Below are 23,450 nucleotides of genomic sequence, written 5' to 3'. Positions count from 1 at the left end.
CCCTGTGAGGCCGGGCCTGGGTTGTCTGTCACTGTTGTGTCCCCAGCATTGTTTGCCTCAGAGCCTGGCTCAGAAGGAGCCTTGGTAAATGCTTATTAAATCAGAGATGGTTTGGCTCTTCCCTCTGTCCCTCCCTGGATGTGTGGCCCTAGCCCAGCCTCTTGACTTTGGGGCCTCAGTGTCCACTCTTCCTCTGTGCTGTTTGCTTGGGCATCCACAGGAGTGAGGAAAGTTCCCACATCGGCCACTGACGGGCTGCGTGGAGCAACCACAGGTCCATCGCAGGCTAGGCTGCCTCAGGGTTGTGGGGCGGCCTCGTTACTCTCTGATCCATGCCCTTGCTGTGCTCTCGGGTCATCTAAGGGTCTCTCCTGAGCCGCAGAGCCCCCTAGCTGGGGCTGGCTGAGGTTGGGATTCCCCCTGCCCTAAGGAGGGACTTCAGTGCAGGGCAGCAGCTCACAACCTTTATTGACCACATGACCCCTGCGGGTGCTAACGGGGTCCGCCTAGGCCCCGCCCCAGCAGCCTCCGCCGAAGTTCTTGGCTGAGCAGCTCCTGTTCCCTGCGGGCGCCCCGCAGCACACTCCGGTTCTCCTGGGCCCTCCGGATCAGGTAGGGGATCACCTCCTCCAGGGAGCCGTAGGGGATGGACTTATACACAGCGTAGCCGGCTTGCCCTGGGGGGGAGTGTTGGCAGGATGTGGGCTCATGTTTGGGGAGAGGCTTCCCCAGACCCCATATGGAACAGAGACTTCCATTTCTGAGAACGTGGCAGACTGGGCGAGTTGGACAAAATTCCCCACCGAAAAAAACTTGAGGTAAACATTTTAAAAAACTTCTCAATGTTGTTAAAATGCTGCCAAGAGAATAATTTACTAATCCAAGAATTAAGAGAAAGTGAGATCTCCGAGAAGGAAAGGATGCACCGGAAGCACTCCTGCCCTGAGGGCAAAATTGAGCCGTTATTTGATGACTTCAGAGTTGAGGGGGTAAAGAAATGGAGCCCCAAAGCCTGAGTGGGGTGAGAGTCCTAAAGGAGAACTTCTGGAGTTAAGGAGTTAAGCTGAAACCCCAAAATCTGCACCGTCAGAGTTAACAAGAAGTAACGGTCCCCCGTCTCCCCACCCCCCACCCCGGGCTGGCCTTGACTGTAGGCAGAGCTGGGGAGAGAACAGAGACCATCTCTGAGAGCTCGTGGCCATGTATTAGTCCCCTCACATATTCCCAGCCCAAATTTGCATCCCTGGGATGTCTCAAGAAGCCTCAACTGTGAATTTAGGGTACAGGGGTTTTGTACCCCTTAGCGCCTGGCGGAAGAAAACACAGAGGCTCTGGGGAGCAACAGGGTGAGGACAACAAAGGCCCAGAAACCAAGACGCCGTGACCAAGGACTAGCAGAAGTCGCAGACAGCAGATGCAGACACAGGCTTCAGGCCTTCAGCTACGGGAACAACAGACCTATCTGGAAGGGTCTGGCAGCTGGGCAGCCGCAGGGTCTGGATGGGAGCCTGGCCCGGAATTGCTGGGGATGGGAGAAGGGGTCTGGCTGGGAAGAATGAGGCCTGGGGGCTGGTAGGGCGCAGGGTGGGGTTGGGGAATGGGCCATTCACATACCCAGTGCCAGGGAGACGTGGTCACACATCCCCAGAAGTTGTCCAAAACAGACAGGCCCATCCAGAGGAATGCCCAGCTCCCACATGCTACAGAAAACGCCACGTGATCAATCCACACAGTGGGTGGAGCCAGAGCTGAACTTCAGCCGCTGCGCACCCATGTGACTGTTCCAGTTACTCGAATATTGAAGTACTTCCAGACTCAGTGATAAGTGACCACTGAGCCCCCTGACAGCTCCCAGTGAGTCCCAGCTCCTTCCCAGAAACCCTTGACCTCCTCGGGCCCCAGCAAATGAGAGGCGGTGCCTAGTGCAGCTGGGGCCACTCGGACCTACAGCATAGCAAGGGTTAAACGTTTTGAATATCCTCCCCAGAAGCCCTCTGAACTGCTGGCCATCCCACCACCCACCCCCCGCCCCGCACCACCCCTCTCCTTGTTCTGAGTCCACTGCCCTCTGCCCGTGGACTGTGAGCAAGGGAGAGGAAGGGAGGGGCGTTCTTGTGGGCACCTCTTTCCCATCCCCCCACCTCATACCGCTTGGTTGCCTGTTGAACAGATTCTTCGTTGTGGGAAGCCACCATGAGGTGACACATGGGGCCACGATGGGACACATGGGCCAGCATCAGCTCCAGACAGCGGCTGTAACTGCAGGGAGATGCTCCGTTCAGCTTATGGCACCTGGTAAGTGTGGGTCAGGCCCCAGGGACTGGGGGTTCCTGTCCTCAGGAGGTGCGGTGCCTAAGGGCAAGGACTCCGGAGTCAGAAGTTACCTCCGTTCCACCTGCACCTTCTCTGAGCCTCCTTACTCTCCTCTGCTAACTCGAGTGCACCTAACAGCCCTGTTGTGAGGATGCAGTGAGATGAGGGTGTACACAAAGCCTTTGGGACAACGGCAGTCTCACAGCAAAGGGCCACATCGCACACACAAGATGACATTTACCCAAGGGCGCTCACTGCCGCGTTGTCTACAGGACGTGATTAGCAATAACCAAGTGTCTGTAAGAGGGGAGGTGAACAATGGCACACAGAGGATGGTGGAGTACCACACGGCGGTAAACAGAACGACGACGCTGTGGCACCCACGTGGAAAGGGAAAGAGCCTGGCAAACGCTTCCCGAGTTGCCGTGGCCAGGGGCCCCCCGTGGACTTCACGTGCGACCCTGGTGCTGCTGCACTGCCCTCCAGGTCTGTTCTCTGCCCTTCTCTGCCCTCAGCATGCTGCTTTTACCTCCCGCATCACCCACGGAGTCATGAGCAGGAGAAGAGAGGTCCAGAGGAGAGAAAGCTTGGGTATGTCGCCCTTAGGCCCCTCCCTGGCCAACTCTGACTGTCCCGAGTCTGGCCACACCTCCTCAGCTATAGCCCAGGGGTCCTCACAGCTTCCCATTCCTGTGGCTTCTGGGTGCCTCAGCATTCCTTGTGGGTTCCCCTGACCTTGCCCACACACCACAGATAGTCCTGTCATGAAGTTTCCTTCAGTTAACCCCCTGGTGTCTTTTCCTTTGGGGTCCTGCCAGACACATACGTTCACTCAGCTGATTCTCCAACCAACTCTGTGAGGTAGGTGTTCTGGTCATCCCGTTTTGCAGAGGGGGAGACTGAAGCTCAGAGAGCTTCTCTTATCCCTGGGTCACACAGCTACAGGTGGCTGAGCTGGGATTTGCACCTAGGCTGTCTGATGCTTCAGGGCCTGGACCTGTTATCGCTGGACTATTCTGCTTGAAAGATCAGCAGCTGAGTGGAAGAGCAAGGAGCAGTGTGTGGGCCTGATGCCTTCTGCACAAACACACTCAAAAATCATTGTGTTTGCCTGAATACACATTCAGGGACTCAGGAAATGCATCTAAGAAAGAAACAAAATTGGTTACCTTGCGGGGCACAGAGACTCCATGATTAAATGGGGATGGGGGTGGAAGAGAGAGATGTCATGTGTTCATTTTCATGTTATTTAGATTTTTTAATTGTGGATTTATTATTTATTCAAAATTTATATTAAGATATTGATAGTACTGTGCTGAAGAGGATGTGGAGAAACTGGAACCCTCACGTCGTGCTGGTGGCAATGGAAAGTGGCACAGCCACTTTGGAAAACTAGCTGGCATTTCCTCCAAAAGTTAAATGTGGAATCACCATATGACCCAGCAATTCCACTCCTAGAGAACCGAACTTTCAAGAAAATTGAAAATATATGTTTACAGAAAAAATGTGTCCATGAATGTTCACAGCAGCATTATTCACAATAGCCAAAAAGTAGAAACAATCCAAATGTCCATCCACTGATGAACAGATAAACAAAGTATGGTATTTCCCATGCGATGGAATATTATTTAGCCATGAAAAGGATGGAGGTGCTGATAGATAGATGAGCCTTGAAAACATCATGCTGAGTGAAAGAAGCCAGACGCAAAGGCCACATGTTGTCTCATTCCATTGATAGGAAATGTCTAGAACAGGCGAATCCACAGAGACAGAGGTAGATGAGTGGTTGCCAGGGCTGAGGGGACAAAGGAATGGGGAGTGACTGCTGATGGACGTGGGTTTCTTTTTGAGGTGGTGAAAGTGTTCTGGAGTTAGACATGGTGATGGCTGCACAGCCTTGTGGATATACTAAAAGTCACTGAACGGTACACTTTTAAATGGTGAATTTTTATGGTATGTGAATTATATCTCAGTAAAAAACGTAATAAGGGTGCCAGTTGTTAAGCCTCTGGGACGCAAATGTGCCCAGGAGCCCTCCTGGGCCTTGGGTGCAGACCTGGGCTCCGACCATGGCTGGGCCCCTTGCCCTGTAAGTTTGGGCGAGTCCCACAACCCCACAGACCTCTGCTCCACCCACTGTGAAGTGGACAGGGCTTGGGGGCCACCTTGGTTGCTACTGCGACCAGGGTCTGGCACATTTCCTGATCTAAATCAGGCGGTCGGCGAGTGTGTGGTGAATGAATAAATTCCTTCTTTCCGGGACCGTAGGCTGGGGGTCTGGGGCGCTCACCCACATCTTGCCACCTGCACAGGGTGATCTGAGATGGGTAAGAATGCAGACTCTACAGCCTGTCTGCCTGGGCTCAAATCTTGGCCCTGCCACTTACTAGCTGTGTGACCTTGGGTAAGTGTTCCATCTCTCTGTGCCTCAGTTTCTTCCTCTCTGAAGTAGGGTTGATAATAATAGTACCTACTGCTTAGGATAGTTTATTTATTCATTCAACAGGTCTGTACTGAGCCCCTGCCATGCAGCAGCACAATTTAAGCCCTGGGGGTTCAGCAGTGAACAAACTGGAACCCCCTGCCCCCGCCCCCGCCCCCACCCCGGGCCCACGCTGGGGAGACAGACAATGAGCAATTGAACATGAGACTACACAGAACCTCAGCTGCTGATGTGTGCTAAAGAGAAAAGTCTATCCAGGAAGAGGGTGAGTGTGGGTGTTCTAGTTTTTGACACAGAGGGCAGGGCAGGTCCCCTGAGGGGGGACCAATAAATAAAGACCCAAGGAGGTGAGGGACTGAGCATGCAGCTGTCTGGAGGGAGAAAGTTCCAGGCAGTGGGAACAAGAAGTGCAAAGGCCCTGGGGACCATCAAGGAGGCCAGAGGGGCTGGAGTCAGTGAGCGAGGGGGAGGGTGGGAAGAGGAGGAGTTAGAGAGGTGACCGGGAGCAGATCCGTGGGCCTCGTGGGCCACTGTAAGGATTTGGGGTTTATTGAGGGTGCGCTGGGAGCCGCGGAAGGATTTTGAACTGAAGAGGGACATGAGTTGACTCAGCTATGAACGAACAGGAGGGGTGCATGTGGGGAACAGACTGGGCAGGGGAGGACTAAGGAGGGAGCAGGGAGCCCAAGGAGCAAGCTGCTGTTCAGGTGGGAACTGACTGTGTCCTGGACCAAGGAGAGGGAGTAACATGTGGACCCACGGGGACGCTCAGCATCATGGGTGGTGAGTTCTAACTAAAAGTGAGATGTTATTTGTCTCAGAAGCCGGCCTGGCCCAGTCCTACCTCTGATTGGTAGCCTCGTAGTCAGGCTGAGTGGGATCTTGGGTCCCCTGGAGCCGGGCCACCTCTCTCTCCTTGTCCAGATATGCCCCTCGGACCAACTTCACTCCAAAGGCCAGGCCAGCCCTGTCTGCAGCCTCAGCATCCCGCCTCAGCCGCTCGTGTGTGTCCTGGTGGGGCACACAGGCAGCTTTGGGCGGGCGCTGGGACCCCAGCCCACAGCCCCCCGAAGCACCACGCACCTTCAGATAAGCCTGGTAGGTGTTCCACACCCAGGGCCCGCCTTCCCCGGGGCGGTTCCAGCGCTCGGCCAGGGCGGCCACCAGCAGAGACAGGGCAGGATTCAGCGAGGTGTACTCAGCATCCACCAGGAGCCGCACCCGCTGGGCCCGGGCATGCTGGGGGAGAGAGAGGCTGTGGTCCGGGCCCCAGGCGCCCAGCAGGGGCAGCACAGCCAGACCACTGCAGAAGGTGTTACCTGTGCCACCCGGTGCAGGCGGCTCAGAGAAGCCTGGAGATGCTGGTTTTGCTCGGCATTCAAGCAAGAGATCTGGAGGCCCTGGGGGACAGGAGGGGAGGCAGAGCAGTCAGGGCCACTGGACCCTTCCAGGGCCGGAGTCTCCTCTCCCCCACCCCCAGGAAGGGAAAAAAGTTTAGAAATTGTTAGAAATCTGAAAAGCAGCCAGCTATGTATCACATAGCTGCTATTTATTGAGCTATAATACCCTGGTTAAGAGACCCAGAACCTGAGTTTGAATCCTGGCTCCACCACTTACTGTGTGGCCTTGAGCAAGTCACACCTCTCTGGGCCCCAGTTTTTCTCCTCTGTGAAATGGAGATGACAGTAGCATCTACCTCATGCAGTTGGACTTTTTGGTTTGTGTTTTTTTAGCGGTTAACATTGTAAATTTTATTATGCATTTATCATATTTCTTGCAAAAGCAAGTCTACTGGTAACAATTTTGTTTGTCTGAGAAGGTCTTTATTTCTCCTTCACTTTTAAAGGATAATTTTTTTTTTCCTGAGGAAGATTTGCCCTGAGCTATCATCTGTGCCAATCTTCCTCTGTATTCTATGTGGATTGCCACCACAGCATGGCCACCAATGAGTGGTGTAGGTCTGAGCCCGGGAACTGAACCTGGGCCACTGAAGTGGAGCGCACCAAACTTACCCACTACGCCATGGGGCCACCCACTTGAAGGATAATTTTGCAGAGTAAAGAATTATAGGTTGGTGGTTTTTCTCTCAATACTAAATATTTCCCTCCACGCTCTCCTTGCTCGCGTAGTTTCTGGGCAGTCGATGTAATTCTTACCTTTGCTTCTCTCATAGGGAAGGTGTTTTTTTTATCACTCTGGCTTCTTTCAAAATTTTTTCTTTGATTTTCTGTAGTTTGAATTATACGCCTACGTATAGTTTTTTTGACATTTGTCCTGCGTAGGGTTCTCTGAGCTTCCTGGATCTGTGGTTTGGTGTCTGACATTAATTTGGGGGAAATTCTCAGTCATTATTTTTTTCAAATATTTCTTCTGTTCCTTTCTCTCTTTCTTCTCCTTCTGGTATTCCCATTACACATATGTTACACATTTTGTAGTTGGCCCACAGATCTTAGATATTCTGTTTGGGTTTTTTTCAGTTTTTTTTCTATATGCTTTTCAATTCTGGAGGTTTCTATTGAGACATCCTCAGCCACGTCCTGTCTACTAATAACCCCATCAAAGACACTCTCCATTCTTGCTTACTATTATCTAAACAGACCTCTAGCCTTTCTTTTCAGTTCTTTCTTAGAATTCTTAACCATCACCCTCAACACCCACTCACGGGCAGTGGGTGAATGTTTCCCCAAACACATACGAAGCACTTAAGACCCAGTCGCACATTGTAAGCAATCAGTAAGTTCTCCGCTATTAATTTATTGTTTAAAAATCGCTTGCTTGCTTGCTTCCTTCCTTCCTTCATTAACATATATTTATCGTATCCCGTCTGGGCACCAGGGGCTGGGGAGATGGCAGGGCACAGGAAGTCATGAATTGTGCTGTGGAACCAGTGGATGTGGAGACCAAGGATGGGCGGGGACTCGGATCCGAGATCGGGGGAGGTAGGGCTGCCTCTGAGATGGGGACAGGAAGGAGGGGCAGGTGTGGGGAGACACAGAGACCAGTATAGGGCCTGGTAGGTGTGAGGGTCTGGGGCATGTCCAGGAGGTTCATGGGAAAGGCTGGAGCTGGAGACAGAAACAGGGGCATCATTAGTGCTGGGTGGGAAACTGAGGCTGTGGGGGTAGGTGGGGAGGCCCCTTCGAGGGAAGAAAGAGTGAGGCAGGAGGGAGCCGGGACCCAGCCCTGGGAAACCTCTTATTTAAGAGATGAGCAGAGAAAAACCTAAGACAGACTGAGAATGAGCCAGCAGGATGGAAAAGGAAAACCAGGTGGGATGTCCTGAGGAAGCCAAGGAAGCAAATGACAGAGGAGGAGGAAGGCTCCCCCTGCTCAGGTGCCAGCCTGGCGGGGGCTTTCATCCTTAAAACCTCCCTGGGGAGAAGTTACTATCACTGTCCCCACGTGAGTGCACTACATCTCATAAAGAGATAAAACACGTTATCCTCCAAAGCTGATCCTCTGAAACCACAAATCCTGCCTCTATGTGTTCTGGGACACATTTTCAAAATTACAAATTAAGGGCCAGCCCTGGTGGCATAGTGGTTAAGTTCAGCGTGCTCCACTTTGGCAGCCTGGGTTCAGTTCCCAGGCACAGGCGTACACCACTCATCGGTGGCCATGCTGTGGTGGCGGGCCACATGCAAAATAGAAGAAGATTGGCACAGATGTTAGCTCAGGGCAAATCTTCCTCAGCAAAAAAAAAAAAAATAAAAAGTAAAAATTTAAAAAAGAAACATCAGCATGTCCCCTGCAGCATTGTTTGGGGTGGGGGAACTCCGAGGCCACCCGGGTGTCCATCCCAGGAGTCCGTCCCAGGAGAGGTGAACCTCACGGCTAGAAGCAGCAATGAGAAGCAATAAATTCTATGTATGCAAAGAGGCTTGGATGGATCTTAAAGTCAGAGCGCTCGGTGGGAAAAGTGTGAAACAGAACGGGAGAGAGAACACAGCAGCATTTGTGTGCGTCTTTACACACACCCCAGGCTGATGGAGGAGGGCCCGAGGGAGCTTCTGCAGGGATGGGAACGTGCTTTCACTTGACAGGAATTTGAATTGCTCGGGTGTGTGTATTGTCAAAGCTCATTGAAAGGTGCATTTACAATGTGTGCATTTCCTTGTATATAAATTTTACCGGAGAAGAAATCAAGTCCTGTAAGTGACTGTCCAGCTCTAGTTAGTGATGCACGTCTTGAAGCATCTGTGAGGAAGTGTGGATTGATGGGCGGAGAGAGGGATGGGGAGAGACAGGTACGATTTAAAGCACATGTAGTTAAATGTGCACGATGGCAGGTATATGGGCGTTCCCTGTAAAAGTCCTTAAACTTTTCTATATGTTTGAACATTTTCATAAACTGTTGGAAAAAATATGCTCCCAAACAGTATACACTTGGCAAAACAAGATCACAATAATGAAGAGATCCATGGTATACAGGGTGGAGGGGTTCCAGTGGCAGGGAGGGTAGAAATAGAATACGGAAATAAAAAAAAAAAAAAGAAATGAATGAATGAATGAACCAAAACCCTACTGGTCTAATGATGACTTCCAGCCAATACACGCTAGCATATCTGAGTGATTGCTAAAAGATCGATAGGCTTTCTTCTGTTTGCTAAAAGCTCCCAGCCCCAGGGGCCTCCCCTGGAACCCACAATGGCCCGTATCCCATCCATTCTGACTGTGCCCCCGGGCTCAAGCCACGCTTCTTCTGATTGTCTCCAGCCTGCGAAGCAGTGGTCATTAGAACATCCTGCTTGCAGGTGCCTGCTGCTTCCAGGTCCAGGGGACTCTGCCCCCAACGTTCCCCACCAACCATCCAGTGTCCCCTAGCCTGAGGTCCTTACCCGCCCAGAGTCCATGGCTTCTGCCAGCCTCTCGGGGCTCAGCTCCCAGGAAGCCCCCAGCCTTCTGACCCATGAGGTTAGCTCCTTCTGGAATGGGGTGATGGGTGGGGTAGTGAGGGGGACTCGATGGGCACCTCACCCTCCTCCCCCACCGTCCTGACCGTCCCTTACACAGAGCCGAGTGCTGGTCAGCGCCGTCATCTTCAGCTGCATGAGGATGTTCCCAGTCGGGCCTGGGGCCTCCAGGAGCCCTTGTGACAGGTCCACGCACCGTAGCATGGCGCTGAGGTTGCCTTCGTACCAGGCCTCACTGCCCAGCCAGCAGGCGTCAGGTCCCTGAGTCCACTAACCCCCTCCTGCCGTCCTACCCCCTCCCCAGGCCCTGGTCCCCTACTCACCCAGTCTTGACAGCCGAGTCCGGCTCCTCCTCAGTGGGCACTGCCAGCAGGGGCCGGAGGCAGAGGGTCTGGAGCTGTTGGACACAGCCCCTCACCTCCTCTGTCGTCTCACCAGCCACAAACTGCCCGTAGATGGATGCTCGGAGAAGTGCGCCCGAGAGCCGGGAGCCCAGGAGGCGCTGAGACCAGGCCTGGAGCTGGGGTGACAGGGAGCGAGGGCTCAGAGCTGGGCCCTGGGGAGCCCCTAGGACAGTCCCCAGGGTCACTGCTCACCGCCAGCCCATGGGTGACCAGAGGGGGCCAGGCACACATCCGTAGCACCAGCAAAGCCCGTGTGAGCTCTCCTGTGCGCTTGAGGTGGAAGGCCCCCCCGTCAAAACTGAGGGGCTGCCAGCCCCCAGCGGAGGGGCCGGCTTGGGGACAGAGCACTCGGCACGTCCAGAGCATCAGGATGCCTGGCCACTTCCACACTGGGTAAAGGGGCTTGGGGGCAGCAGGTCTACCAAGTGCCCCTTGCCCGGCCAGACCAGTGACAGATTAACCAGGCAGTAGCCAAGGAAAGGCAAAGCTTCGGGATCACAGGCTCCTTGGGGGGTAGTTAATTATTAACTGATGGGGACAGAGTTCAGAATAGCGGGTCAGGAAAGGAGACCCCCAATAACGGCCCCAACAACTCTCAGCATCATGGCTCACAATTATGAGCGGCCCACCATGTGCCAGTGGTGCTAAGTGAGAGGGTGGGCTCTGCAGCAAGGAAGTTTGGCCTTGTAATCTTGGGAAAGTTACCTAGCCTCTCTTGTTACCATTGCTTCATCTTAAAATGCAAGTGTGGCATTATCGAATAAATTTGAAAATGCACATAACCCATAACCCAGCTGTTTCTTATTAAATACATTTCCTAGAGCACTTGAACATAAGTCAGGAAACATGTACAGGAAGGGATTTCATAGCAGCACTGTTTATAATAGCCCCAAATGGGAACCACCCAAATCTCCATCAACCAGAGAATGGATAAATACATTGTGGTATATATATATATATTTTTTTTTCTTACAGTGGAATACTATACTGCGATGAAAAGGGAATGAACTACTGACACATGCAATCACATGGGTAAATCTCACACACATAATGTTGAGTGAAAGAAGCCAGACGTCAAACAGGACATGCTGTATTATTCTAGTCAATAAACTTGAAAGCAGGGAAAATGAAATGACCGTGAAGTTTTGGGGATACATACGTGAGTGGTCAAACTATAAAGAAAAGATAAGCAAGGAAATGATTGTCACAAAAGTCAGAGAGATAGTTACCTTGGGGGAAGGGAGGAGTTGCCACTGGGGAGGGGCACATGGGGGCTTCTACGTCCTTTTTTCTTAACCTGATGATGATTCACAGTTGTTCACATTATTTTTTAAAGCCATCCATCTAAATTTTGTACTCCTGAAGGTATAATACATTTCACAATAAAAGTAAAAAAATCAATCATAATGTCAGTCTCATGGGGTTGTTATGAGGATCCAATGAGTTCTTGAACACACAACCTGGTATACAGTAGGTGCTCAATAAGTACTGGCTGTGATCCTTAAGTGCTGCATATACACGATTGCATTGGTGCCTGTGCTCCAGATGAAGTACAAGCCATTAATCACCCCTGTGTTGGGGTTTCCCCGAACCACCTCCAGTTCCATGAGTCACTAGAAGGACTCACAGAACTCAGAAAAGCTTTTTTACTCACAGTTATGGTTTATCCCAGTGAAGGGACACTGATTAAAAATAGCAAAGGGAAGAGATGCGTAGGGTCCAGGAGATGCCAGGCACAAGCTTCTAGTTGTCCTCTCCCAGGGGAGCCAAGCGAATGGTCTTCAATTCTCCCAGCAACGATGCGTGAAGGCACACATACAGCATTGCAGCCTTGGTGTCCAGGCTTTTTATTGGGGGTCAGTGACATAGGCACAGCTGACCTCCCACATGACTGGCCATCCAGAGGGCAGGCTGATACTGCACGGCCCAAGGTCCCCGGATAAATAAAGACACTCTTATCAAGCAGGTATTCCAAGGGCTTAGGAGCCAGGCAAAATTAATTCTTCACTGCACAGCAACATTTCACAGATGTGAAAAGTGGAGGCTCAGAGAGGTAGAGTTACCTGCCTGAAGTCACACAGCCAGTTGGTAGCCAAGTGTGTGTTTAATGACCTTGTCCCCTGGTCTCCTTGGCCTCAGGATTTTGACCACCTCCTTCTGCAGCCTTTTCTTCAGTACCCAATTCACAGAACTGAGTGACGAGAGTCAGACTATAAACCCAGCAAAGCTGGAGCTAAAAAAGTCTTTAAACTTTTTTTTAAATTACATTCCCAGTTCATATTTAACAATTAAAATGATATGAAAGGGAGCAGGGTGAAAAAGTCATTTTTCTCCCACTCCTGAATTTCAGTCCCTCAATTTCCTCCCTCTAAGGCAACGGGGTGTTTTTGAAAAGACAGTTTGTGCGTGGAAAGTGCACCCATGTATCTCCTTTATTCACGACATAATGAGAAAATCGCACTCATCTCTTTGCACGTTGATTTTTTTAAACTTAACAATGCATTTTGGAGGATCACTCCCATCTCAGCACATGTAGCTCTGTCTCAAATTTGAAAGATCCTGTTATTTCTTCCCTTCATGTTTGATGGAATTCACCAGGAAGCCCATTTGGGCCTGGAGTTTTCTTTGTGGGAAGGTTTTTAATAATGAATTCAATTTCTTTAATAAATGTAGGGCTTTTCATATTTTCTGTTTCACTTTGTGTCAGCTTTCATACCTTGCGTTTTTCAAGGAATTGTCATTTCCTCTAAATTGTCAAATGTGACTACGGAGTTTGTAACGTGAACCTCGCTTTCATTCTTGGTATTGGTAAGTTCTGTTCTCTCTCCTTCTGATGGGGCTAGCTGGGGATTTCATCAACGTGCTTGATCTTTTCAAACCACCACCTCCGGCTCTGTTTCTCTGTAATTTGCTGATCTGCCTCATTTTTAACATTTGCAGACTATTCTGTTGTATGGACTCCCATCATTGATGATTTGTTCATTTTCCCTGACATCTTAGTATAAAAATTTTCAAACAAACAAAGTTTATAGAATGGCTAACAAGACCACTTATACCTCTTCCACTTCGATCCAGTAACTTGTCCATTTTTGCTTTTTCTCTCCTCTTTCCCTGGCTCTTAATGTGTTTCCCACAGAACCCTTTGAAAGTAGGTTATAGACCTTACGGCATATCAGCTTGCATGTCCTGAGAATAAGAATGTTTCCTGTGTGCCCGCACCACCATTCTCACATCTAAGAAAACGCCGTTGATCCCTTAGTACGTGATATCTCATTCACGTTCAAATTTCCCTAATTGCCTCCAAAACGTCTTTTATAGCTGTTTTTTATTTTTAACCAGAGTCAATCCAGGTTCATGCTTTGCATTTGGTTGTTACGTCTCTTTAATATTGGGGGAATTTTTTGGGTACAGTCCTCAGGATATTTTTTAACAATATTGATTTCCCGAAAAGCCCAGGCCAGGTGTCTTGTAGAATGCCCCACTATTGTATTTGTCTGATTATACCCTTGTGGTGTCATCTAACATGGTCCTGTATTCTCCGTATTTCCCGTAAACCGGAGTTCTGGTCTAGAGCTATAATTTATCAGATCAGACTCCTACCAGTGACCATTAGGTTGTCTGCAGAGCCTCCAGGCCTGGGCTCCCAGCCGCCGTGTTACTAGGCCTTCCTGCCCCTCCACAGCCCTGCCAGGAGGGGAGGAGAGAGGGTGAAGGGCTAGGTTCTGAGCCTTCGCACACTTGCCAGTGGGGGATTGAGGCCGGCATTTAGGGAGATGTAGGGAGAGGAGAGAAGCCAGGAGCAAAATAGTCTTTGGGGGCTAGATCGTGAGGGACGTTGAGTATTTATTATCAAGGGCTGATTTTACCTTGGGTGCCCTAGGGAGCCACGCAAGAGTCTAGGTAGGGAAGAGCGAGGCTCAGACTTAGGTTGTCAGAAGATCCCCTTGGCTGCTGAGCAGAGAATAGATCAGAGAGGGAGACTGAAGCCAGAGAAGAGGCTGAGGCAGGGACAGGGGCTCAAGGATGAGGCTGGACCACACTGGGGCTGGAGGAGCAGAAAGACACACAAGGGGCCTTGTGGATGGGTGGTAGCAGAGCCCCTAAAATTCCTCATGGAAACCCCAAGTCCCGGGGTGACAGGCATGGAGCATCTGATCAGGAGCAGCATCTGAGGGACGCTGTTCCCTCATCCTGGCCCCTGAAAACTTTCCCAGGGGAGCCCCAGGGCCCAGGGAATCAAGTACAGGGACCATGGCCAAGGGTGGGGATCAGAGACATCTGCTGTGACCCTCTCCCAGGTTTCCGTGCAGTCGCTACACGCCCCCGCCTTGCCTGGCGGTTTTGTTATGCTTGGTTTCCTAATAGGCTACGGGCCGCAGGCACAGGCAGCCCGCATCAGGCGCTGAAAAACTGTCTGTGGGATGAACGGAGGGAATGAACTGAGAGTGTGTCTCACCCTCTGGACCACTCCCTGGTCCACCCCCAGTGTCCGACTCCTCCCGCAGGCTCCCATCTCGGGGAGGCCCCCCTCCTGCTCCCCATTGCTCTGAGGAGGAAGAACAAACCCCTTCAAATGTCTACACGGCCCATCATCAGTGACTCAACCTTGACATCACTTGGGGAGAGTATTTTTATTTTTTAAGTTATCATATTATAAAAATAGCTTTTTTCCTTCGGTGTACAGCTCAATGAATTTTGACACGCGTATAGATCCATTTAACCCCCACGGCATCAGGAAGGAACAGTCCCGTCATCTCCAAGCACTCCCGTTCCAGCCACACCATCTCCCCACCGTAACCCTGATGACCACTGACCTCTTTTCCATCATGCACTTTTGTCTTTTCGAGCAGGTCAAATACATGGAGTCACGCAGAACGTCATCTTTGAGACTGGCTTCCTTCACTTACTACAACGTCCTTGAAGTTCTTCTGAGTTTTTGTGTGTCTCAAGAGCTCACTCTTTTTGCTGCTTGTGTAGTATTCCATTGTGAGGATCCCCTCAGCTTGTTTATCCGTTCACCTGTTGAAGGATAATTGTGTTGTGTCCAGCACTTGGTGAGCTTTTAAAAATCCTGATGTTTGGGCCCCACCACCCCCAGAGAATCTGAAATAACTGGTCATGGGCATCGGGAGTGTCACCAGCTCCCCTGGTGATTAAATGTGCAACCCGGCAAAGACACGCAGCTCCCACAATCTGGCCCCTTCACTTCTCTAACTTAGCTCCTAATCTCCCCTACCCTTCACCCTCTTTTACTCTTCATCGTCCCTCAAACACACCAAGCTTCCTCCTGTCTCAGGGCCTTTGCACTTGCTGCCCCTTAAAACTCTTCCTTTCCTCGTTTGTCTAATTAACTCTAACAAGTCATCAGGTCTCAGGATCTAAGCTAATCCCTCAACGAGCCCCTCCTGTGAGGGGAAGTTTTCTAATTTCACACTCGAATGCCAGCCTTGTAGTTCCTGAGACATTCATTTATCTTGGAGGGAACACTTAGTTCAGGTCTCTCCCCTCAAAAGAACGTGAGCGTCATGAAGACAGGGGCCACATGTGTTTATGTCATTAATTTATCCCCAATGATTAGCGCAGAACTTGATTTTTGTTGAATGAATGATTTAATGGATTTCTTTGGCATTTGCTGGACAGGGGACTTGAAAATTCCTTCTTGCAGCAATACAAGTGGATTGTGGATAAGACCCACTTTTTGGGGCTGGCCCCGTGGCACAGCGGTTAAGTTCGCACGTTCCACTTCAGTGGCCCGGGGTTCACCGGTTTGGATCCTGGGTGCGGACATGGCACCGCTTGGCACGCCATGCTGTGGTAGGCGTCCCACATATAAAGCGGAAGAAGATGGGCATGGATGTTAGCTCAGGGCCAGTCTTCCTCAGCAAAAAGAGGAGGATTGGCAGCAGATGTTAGCTCAGGGCTAATCTTCCTCAAAAAATAAATCAAGATCCACTTCTTGAGTCATTGTGATCTTGCAGGAAGTAGAGGAAACCCCAAGAATCACCCCCTCAAGAAATCATGACCTGGCCCAGCCCTGGTGGCCTAGCGGTTAAGTTTGGTGTGTTCCGCTTCAGCAACCTGGGTTCAATTCCAGGGTGTCAACCGACAACATCGCCTGTCAGTGGCCATGCAGTGGCAGCAGTGCACACACGAAAAAAAGGGGAAGATTGTCAGTGGATGTTAGCTCAGGGAAAATCTTCATCAGTAAAAAAAAAAAAAATGAAAATAAAGAAAGAAATCATGACCTGGCAGGGGGTAGGGCAGGGGACAGCAGGGAGAGGTGGAGTTGCCATGAGAGCAGCTGCTGACAGCAGCACTGCTATCCAGGTGCGGAGTCATGGGGCATCCGAGAGGTGGAGAATCTGGACCTGGTGCTCTCAAGTAAAGCCAAGACCCCGAGAGGGGCGGAGACGGACCCAGGTCAATGGCGCCCATAAGCACCACCAGAACCAGAAGCAAATCCTCTCTGGAGGAAGGCGTCCCCTGTTTAAGTTTGCAGGACTCCCAGTGACCAAGATCAAGCAGTAAATTCACACTCAAAAATCACCACGCACACAGGAAAGTAAGCCAGCACGAGTGAGAGCCAGCAGAGCAAACGGCTCGAGGTCTCTGCGGCTGCCAGATCAACCTCCCCTAAGCTTGGCAGCTTAACTTACTGTCCTTACAGATCAGAGACTTGAGCAGGGCCCAGCATTGATGGCGTGTCTCTTCTCCACGCAGTACGAGCTGAGGCGGCTCAATGTGGGGTGGGAGGGCATGCTTTGAAGATGCTGTACTCACGTGTCTGACCACCTGGTGCTGGCTGTGGGCAGGAAGCTCAGTCGAGGCTGTGGGCTGGGGCCTCAGCTCCTCTCCACAGGACGCTTGGGCTTCTTGACAGCATGTGGTCAAGGTCGTAGAGTGAACATCCTAAGGGAACCAGGGAGAAGATGCACTGCCTCTTACGACACAGCCTTGGAAGCCACACAGTGTCATTCCATCGTAGTCATAAATCTGCCCAGACCAAAGCGGGGAGAGCAGATCCTGTCTTTCAGTGGATAGTCTCAAGTCACTCTGTAAGAAGGGCAAATCTCGGGGCCATCTTTGGAAAATACAATCTGCCACGACAACAAACAAAAGATTCGGACTTGCAAGAATTCAGCTATTGGAACTGTCAAAATCACACTATAACCTAGCCCTTTGTAAATGTTTAAAGAAATAAAATGCACAATCACAAATATAAGCAAGCAACAAGAGAAAATCAGGAATAACAAAGTGGATTTGAAAAATAAAATGAAACATGGAACTTCAAGAGATGAAAAATATAGTAAATGTAATTTCCAAAATGAAAATTAAAAACTCAGTGGATTAGACATAGCTCAAGACAGAACTATTGAACTAAAAGATCTATCAGAGGAAATTACACAGCACAGAAAGACGAAGAGATGGATATATGAAAGAGAGACAAAGATACATCAATATCTACTGAAAGTTCCAAAAGCAGAAAGTTGGGAGAATTGAGGAAAGGCAATCTTTGAAGAAATAATGGCTGAGAATTTTCCAGAGCCAATGAAAAATATGAACCCACACTTCCAAGAAGCAAGCGTATCCTACACTCAATAAATAAGAAGAAATCCATTCCTACACACGTTAAAATGAGATTGCACAACATTGAAGATAAGCAGATCTGTTGTTTATCTCTGCATCCTCCAGAGTATAGCGTGGACTAAATGACCCACAAATTCTTATTGAATAAAGAAGAGTATCCCCAGCTGAGATCACAGACAAATTAAAGATAAGGAGGTCAAAACAACTATGGCTCGTAGAGGAGAAAAGCTTTTCTTCTGACATACCTACCGTAAACACAAAACTAGGGTTGGGGGAAAATAAAGTTGAAAATGACAGTGTGGGAGGGGGAGAGACCAGGTGGGTCATCTTGAGGGCCTGGCAGAAGAGACAAAACACAATGGGCTGCTCAACAGCAGTCAAGGAAGGTTCTTGAAAGAAGTTCCCAGATGGTCCTTCTGTGAGGTCACCACCTGTTTTGTGGTGAGAGGGAAGGGGGCCTTTAATCTTAGCACAGCGGCAGAGTCCTAGTGGGAGAACAGCTCTGGGGTCAGAGTCCTCTCACTGGTTCTGGCCGGGTCACCTGATGACCCCTAGACCAATTACTGGGCCTGGAGCATAAGATCCTCTGACGGGCCAGATGGGAGTGATACGCCTTTGCATGGAGCCCCAAGTAGAGTGGACCAGACACAATGCTCAAAGGTTCCCTGCGCTCATGAACGGTTCTGACGTTCCAGGAGAGAATACACAAAAAGAACTTCGAATGGGGATTGGCATGTGGGAACGGCTCATAAATGCTGTCTGTTTTTGTTGGTTCAACGAGTCAACAGCTTCCTATTACCCTTAGAATAAAGTACAAACATGATAAGATGACCGTCGTGACTTATCCCTGTCCATCTCACTAGCCTCAATTCCTACCACTCCCTGCCTTGACCGTTATTCTCCAGCAACAATTTTAGGAAAATCTCTCCACGCGTTGTGCTCCCGCGGTCGTCTATGCCTCCATGCCCTGCACAGCTACTCAGCCTTAAATGTTGGGGCTCAGTGACCAATGACCATACAGAGGACACTCCCACCACTACCACCACCACCGAGTTTTATCTCCAGCACAGAGCCCTGCTGAGCTCCAGACCCCAACACACAAGCGCTTACATAGAATCTCCGACTAGATTGGTTCTTCTCAAACGGGGCGGTACCGCCCCCTGGTGGGAATTTTGGAAATCTTTGGTCGCTATGCAAATTGGAGAGCGTTACACTTTTAGAGGTCAGGGACCAGGAAGGCTAGACACTGGGTCGGCGTCCCGAACAACTTAAAGATGTTCTTTTTTTTTTTTTTTTAAGATTTTACTTTTTTCCTTTTTCTCCCCAAAGCCCCCCGGTACATAGTTGTATATTCTTAGTTGTGGATCCTTCTAGTTGTGGCATGTGGGACGCTGCCTCAGCATGGCTCGATGAGCGGTGCCGTGTCCGCGCCCAGGATTCGAACCAGTGAAACCCTGGGCCACCTGCAGCCGAGTGCACAAACTTAACCACTGGGCCACGGGACCGGCCCCTAAAGATGTTCTTAAAGGCGTTCTCTGAGAAAAAAAAAAAAGTTTCTAATTATCTGAAATTATTAATATAACACATAAACTTATGCATGACAAATTTTGGTGTGGTTTAAAATATACTTTTTCTGAAATGAAACTATGGTGTAAGTGGAGTTGAAGATTGTGATTTTTTTTTGTTCAGAACAGGACCAAGGGTTGTTCACCATATTGGAAAATCACAATTCCAACCACAATGCCATCTAAGAGATATAGGGAAAAAGTTTTAAGACATACAACACACATGAAGAAATGTGCGCATATGGCAAGTGTTCAGTGTGATAAGGTTTCAGAAAGTGACGTCTGTATGACTAGCCCCCAGGTCAGGGTGCTGGTTACACAGTCCCCTAAAAGTCCTGATTGTGCCCCATTCCCATCACTCTCTCTCTCACTCAAAGATGACCACCGGTGACTTCCAATGTCATAATTTAGTTTTGCCTGTTTTTAACTTTAAGCAGATGAAATCATATATTATGTTCTCTTTTGGGTCTGACTCCTTTGGTTCAATATTAAGTTTGTGAGATTTGTCACGTTGTTTATCAGTAGTTCACTTATCCTCGTTGCCATGGAATCCATTGGATGAATATCCAGTTTAGTTATCCATTCTCCTTTGGTGGACACTTGGCTTGTCTCCAGTTTCTTGTAGCAATGAGCTTTCTAGTTCACATCTTTTTGTTCACCTATATAAGCATCTCTATTGGGTGTGTACCTAGGAGTGTAATGATGGGGTTGTAGGGTATGCAGATGTTCAGAATTAGTACATACAGCCAAAAAGTTTTGCAAAGTGGGTGTATTAATTTACACTCCCATGAGCACATGGCTGTGCCTGAGCATTTTTGTTTACTTTTGTTTTTCTTTGTTCTTCTTGACCTTAGGGACACCGGACAGATTAACCATTATCCTTGGTTCATGATGCATTCTGGCCCACGGAAAGCCCCCTCTCTGATAGTGAGAAATCTGGCCATTGTTAATATATTTATTGCTTTGATCAATGCCCCTGTATTTACCTGACCTCCCGGCGTGTCTGCTGCCCCGTCCCGGCACCAGCCCTCTACGCTGGGGCTCTGATAGCCTGCACGGCCGCCCTGCTGTGCACACCCCCCAACTCCGCTTGGGCTCTGACACCTCCCCCAGGGCTGTCATGGCTCCCCACTCAACACACACACACACACACACACTCGTGCAGTCTCCAAGGTTGCTTGAGCCTCACAAAATACCATTAGGACTGAAAACCATTACCTTATTTTTAACCCTTGCTTTTCACTTACGGTGCCCTATGCATTCATCACCTTGATGACTTTCTTTCCTATGTCATCAGATTTGTATACTTTGTTAATGTCAAAGAACATAGTTGTGGCTTTTTAAAAAAAGAATCTCTATTTTACATTTTTTCATTCATTTATTCTCCTTTCATTTTCTCACAGCTTCTGTTTTCTTTGGGTTTATTTTATAGTTCATTTTCCAGTTTCTTAAGACAGTCACTTTGTGACTTTGGAGCTTTCTCCTTTTCTAGGATAAGTATTCAAGGGTATAAATTTCCCTCAAAACACTGCTTTTGGTGCCTCCCACAGGTTATGATAGGTAGCATTTTCATTTTCATCCAATTCTAGATAATCTTCATTTCTTCTCTTATTTCTTTTTATTTTTTTCGTTTTTTGCAGAGGAAGATTTGGCCTACGCTAACATCTTTTGCAGATCTTCCTCCTTTTTTCTTCTCCCCCAACCCCCAAATCCCCAGTACGTACTTATGTATAGTTGTAAGATTCTTCTGGTTCTTCTTTATGATCCGCTGCCTCCACAGCATGGCTAGACACATGAGTGGTGCGGTTCTGCACCTGGGAACCGAACCTAGGCCACTGAAGCAGAGCACACCAAACTTGAACTGCTAGGCCATCAGGGCTGACTCTCTTATTTCTTTTTCTTAACCCAACTTGGGCCAGCCTGATTCGGCCTGTCTGAAATTTGGAATAAAGGCACTACGTTTCAGAGCCGGGCAGCTGTGTGGTGCTGGGCTTCAAGGTGCTCTGGAAGCGGGGCAGTCAATCCTGGATGAGCAATGATGATGGACAAGGAGAGCATGGAGGAAACCTGCTGAGGGAAGCAGTCGGAAGGCAATGTGACCAATGAAAAACGAAAAGAACTGGGCAGATTTACACAACCCGTGAAACCCCGCGGCACTTCCTATTCTTTGCTTCTATGACGGTGTTGTGCACATTTATAATACATATTTTTTATTTTAACTTTTATTTTGACATACTGTCAAACCTATGGAAAAGTTCTAAGAATGCTACAAAGAATTCCAATACACTTCACCCACATTCCCCAAATGTCAACATTTTCCACTGTTTTATCCATTTCTATCTCTGTGTATAAACACATATTATTTTTTCTCAGCTGTCTGAGAGCAAATTGAAGGCACAATGTCCTTTAATGCTACGTGTATGAGCGCTCATTTCCTAAGAATGAGGCACTGTCTGACACCACCGTCGTATAATACAATTAACACTGATACAGTATTATTGTCTACTCTACAAGCCATATTCAGTTTTGCCAATTGTCCCCACAATACCCTTACAGAAATTATGTTTTGCCCTAACCCTAACACTAACCCCTAGCCCCTAACCCTAGCCCTAGCCCTAATCCTAGCCCCTAGCCCCTAGCGCTAGCCCCTAACCCTAAACTCTAAACCCTAACCCTAGTTAGTTATCCTGTCTCTTTAGTCTCTTTGAATCTGAAACAAGTCTTCAGTCTTGTGTTGCGTGACCTTGACATCTGTGGAGATCACAGGCCAGTTATTTTGTAGAATATTCCTCAATTTCGATGTGTCTTTCTCATGATTAGATTCAGGTTATGCACTTTAGTGTGGTGGTCTCGTGGTTAAGATTCGGGACTCTCACATCCATGGCCCACGTTCGTTTCTGGTCAGGGGACCACACGGCCCGTCTGTCAGTTCTCATACTGTGGCGGCAGTGTGTTGTCATGATGCTGGAAGCTTTGCCACCGGGATCTCAAATACCAGCAGAGTCACCCACTATGGACAAATTTCAGCGGAGCTTCCACACTGAGACAGACGAGGAAGAAGGAGCTGGCCACCCACTTCTGACAAAACCGGCAGTGAAACCCTAGGAATAGCGGTGGGGCATCGTCTGATAGAGCGCCGAAGGTGAGAGGATGACGCAAAAGACCAGGCAGGGCTCCACTCTGCTGGACACAGCGTCACTAAGAGTCGGAATGGACTGACGGCATGAACAACAATGCCTATAGGTCAGGAATATCATTGACATATCGTTGTATCCTCAGTATTTCAGATCAGAAGGACCTTGATGTCATTTTGTCCATGACTGGTAATGTTAACTTTGATCATTCGGTTAAGGTGACATCTGTTGGGTTTCTTCCACTGTGAAATTACTTTTTTTTTTTTTTTGGGTAACTAATAAAACAAATGCTCTTTTAGCTCTACTACCTTTAGTGAGTTTCTGCCCCTTGTAACTTATTCATTTCTGTATCAGTTAACTGAAGACCCATTCAAAATGGCTTAAGAAGGAGGGTAATTTATGGTTGCAACTAACTGAAGACACTATTCATTTTGTCCTAAGGGAGAAGGAGCATTCATAGTCTAGGAGCAGTTCTGACTTCAGGTGCATTTGGATCCAGGGGCTTGGTGTGATCATTGATACCTATATAAATTAAGAGGGGCTAAATTTTCAGCAGACAGAAGCAATAGATATTTGCTACATTGATTCTGACGATAGCAAAGAGGAAGAAGTAAGAAGTGCATGAACATACCCAAGATACAACATGGTGTTCCTTTGGCGAGCCTTACCCAAGTGGTTCATGTGGCGCTGAGCAAGCCACGGCCTGGATTATCAGCATATTCTGTTCCATGGCCACAATTATTGGTTCAGGGATGGGCATAAGACCCAAGCTAGGCTGATGAAAGCCCCAGGACTTTCCAGAATTGTTGGCAAAAGAGACATTCTGGCTACTGAGCTTGTGGAATGCCAGTCTAGAACTGTAAGTGGTCATTTTTGCCTTCCAAATGAAGGGTCTACCTGGAAAAGAAGTTAACACAGAAAAAAGCAGAACAAAGAGACATAGAGAGATATACCCCTCATGACTTTTGTTTCAATGCTGGATCCAGCAGAGCTTGAAGCCAACAATACACCTGGGATCCTCAGCTATAAGAGCCAATAAATTTACCTTTCCTGCTTTGCCAATGTGGAAACAGAATGTCGTAGGTTTCTTC

At 48.9% G+C, this 23,450-nt stretch overlaps 1 protein-coding gene across 3 annotated transcripts; it reads right to left on the bottom strand.

Moving 5' to 3' along the window:
• Positions 1-479: 479 nt before the first annotated feature.
• On the bottom strand, positions 480-10,503 carry PRODH2 (proline dehydrogenase 2). 3 transcript variants are annotated; one of them, XM_046681242.1, is made up of 10 exons: positions 10,266-10,503; positions 9,993-10,189; positions 9,766-9,904; positions 9,595-9,681; positions 6,076-6,156; positions 5,840-5,995; positions 5,601-5,767; positions 2,149-2,259; positions 1,615-1,700; positions 480-677 (listed from the first exon to the last, which is right to left on the bottom strand). In XM_046681242.1, the coding sequence occupies exons 1-10, from the start codon at positions 10,437-10,439 to the stop codon at positions 493-495; spliced, it is 1,383 nt and encodes a 460-aa protein (XP_046537198.1). In that variant the 5' UTR covers positions 10,440-10,503; the 3' UTR covers positions 480-492. The 3 variants fall into 3 exon arrangements, with proteins under 3 accessions (XP_046537198.1, XP_046537200.1, XP_046537199.1); XM_046681243.1 differs by lacking the exon at positions 480-677 and adding an exon at positions 704-1,522; XM_046681244.1 differs by lacking the exon at positions 1,615-1,700 and having other exon boundaries at positions 507-677.
• Positions 10,504-23,450: the final 12,947 nt, after the last annotated feature.

The sequence above is a fragment of the Equus quagga genome, chromosome 13 (assembly GCF_021613505.1).
Source record: "Equus quagga isolate Etosha38 chromosome 13, UCLA_HA_Equagga_1.0, whole genome shotgun sequence".
NCBI lineage: Eukaryota > Metazoa > Chordata > Mammalia > Perissodactyla > Equidae > Equus > Equus quagga.
This window is presented reverse-complemented; position numbering and strand designations above follow the sequence as displayed.

Coding starts and splice junctions, on each gene's coding strand:
- PRODH2 (XM_046681242.1), bottom strand. CDS start 10,439: ATGCTCTGGACGTGCCGAGTGCTCTGTCCCCAAGCCGGCCCCTCCGCT. Junction 9,682..9,765: donor TGACCAGCACTCGGCTCTGT/GTAAGGGACGGT, acceptor ACCCCATTCCAG/AAGGAGCTAACCTCATGGGT. Junction 2,260..5,600: donor TACGAGGCTACCAATCAGAG/GTAGGACTGGGC, acceptor ATCTCCCTGCAG/TTACAGCCGCTGTCTGGAGC.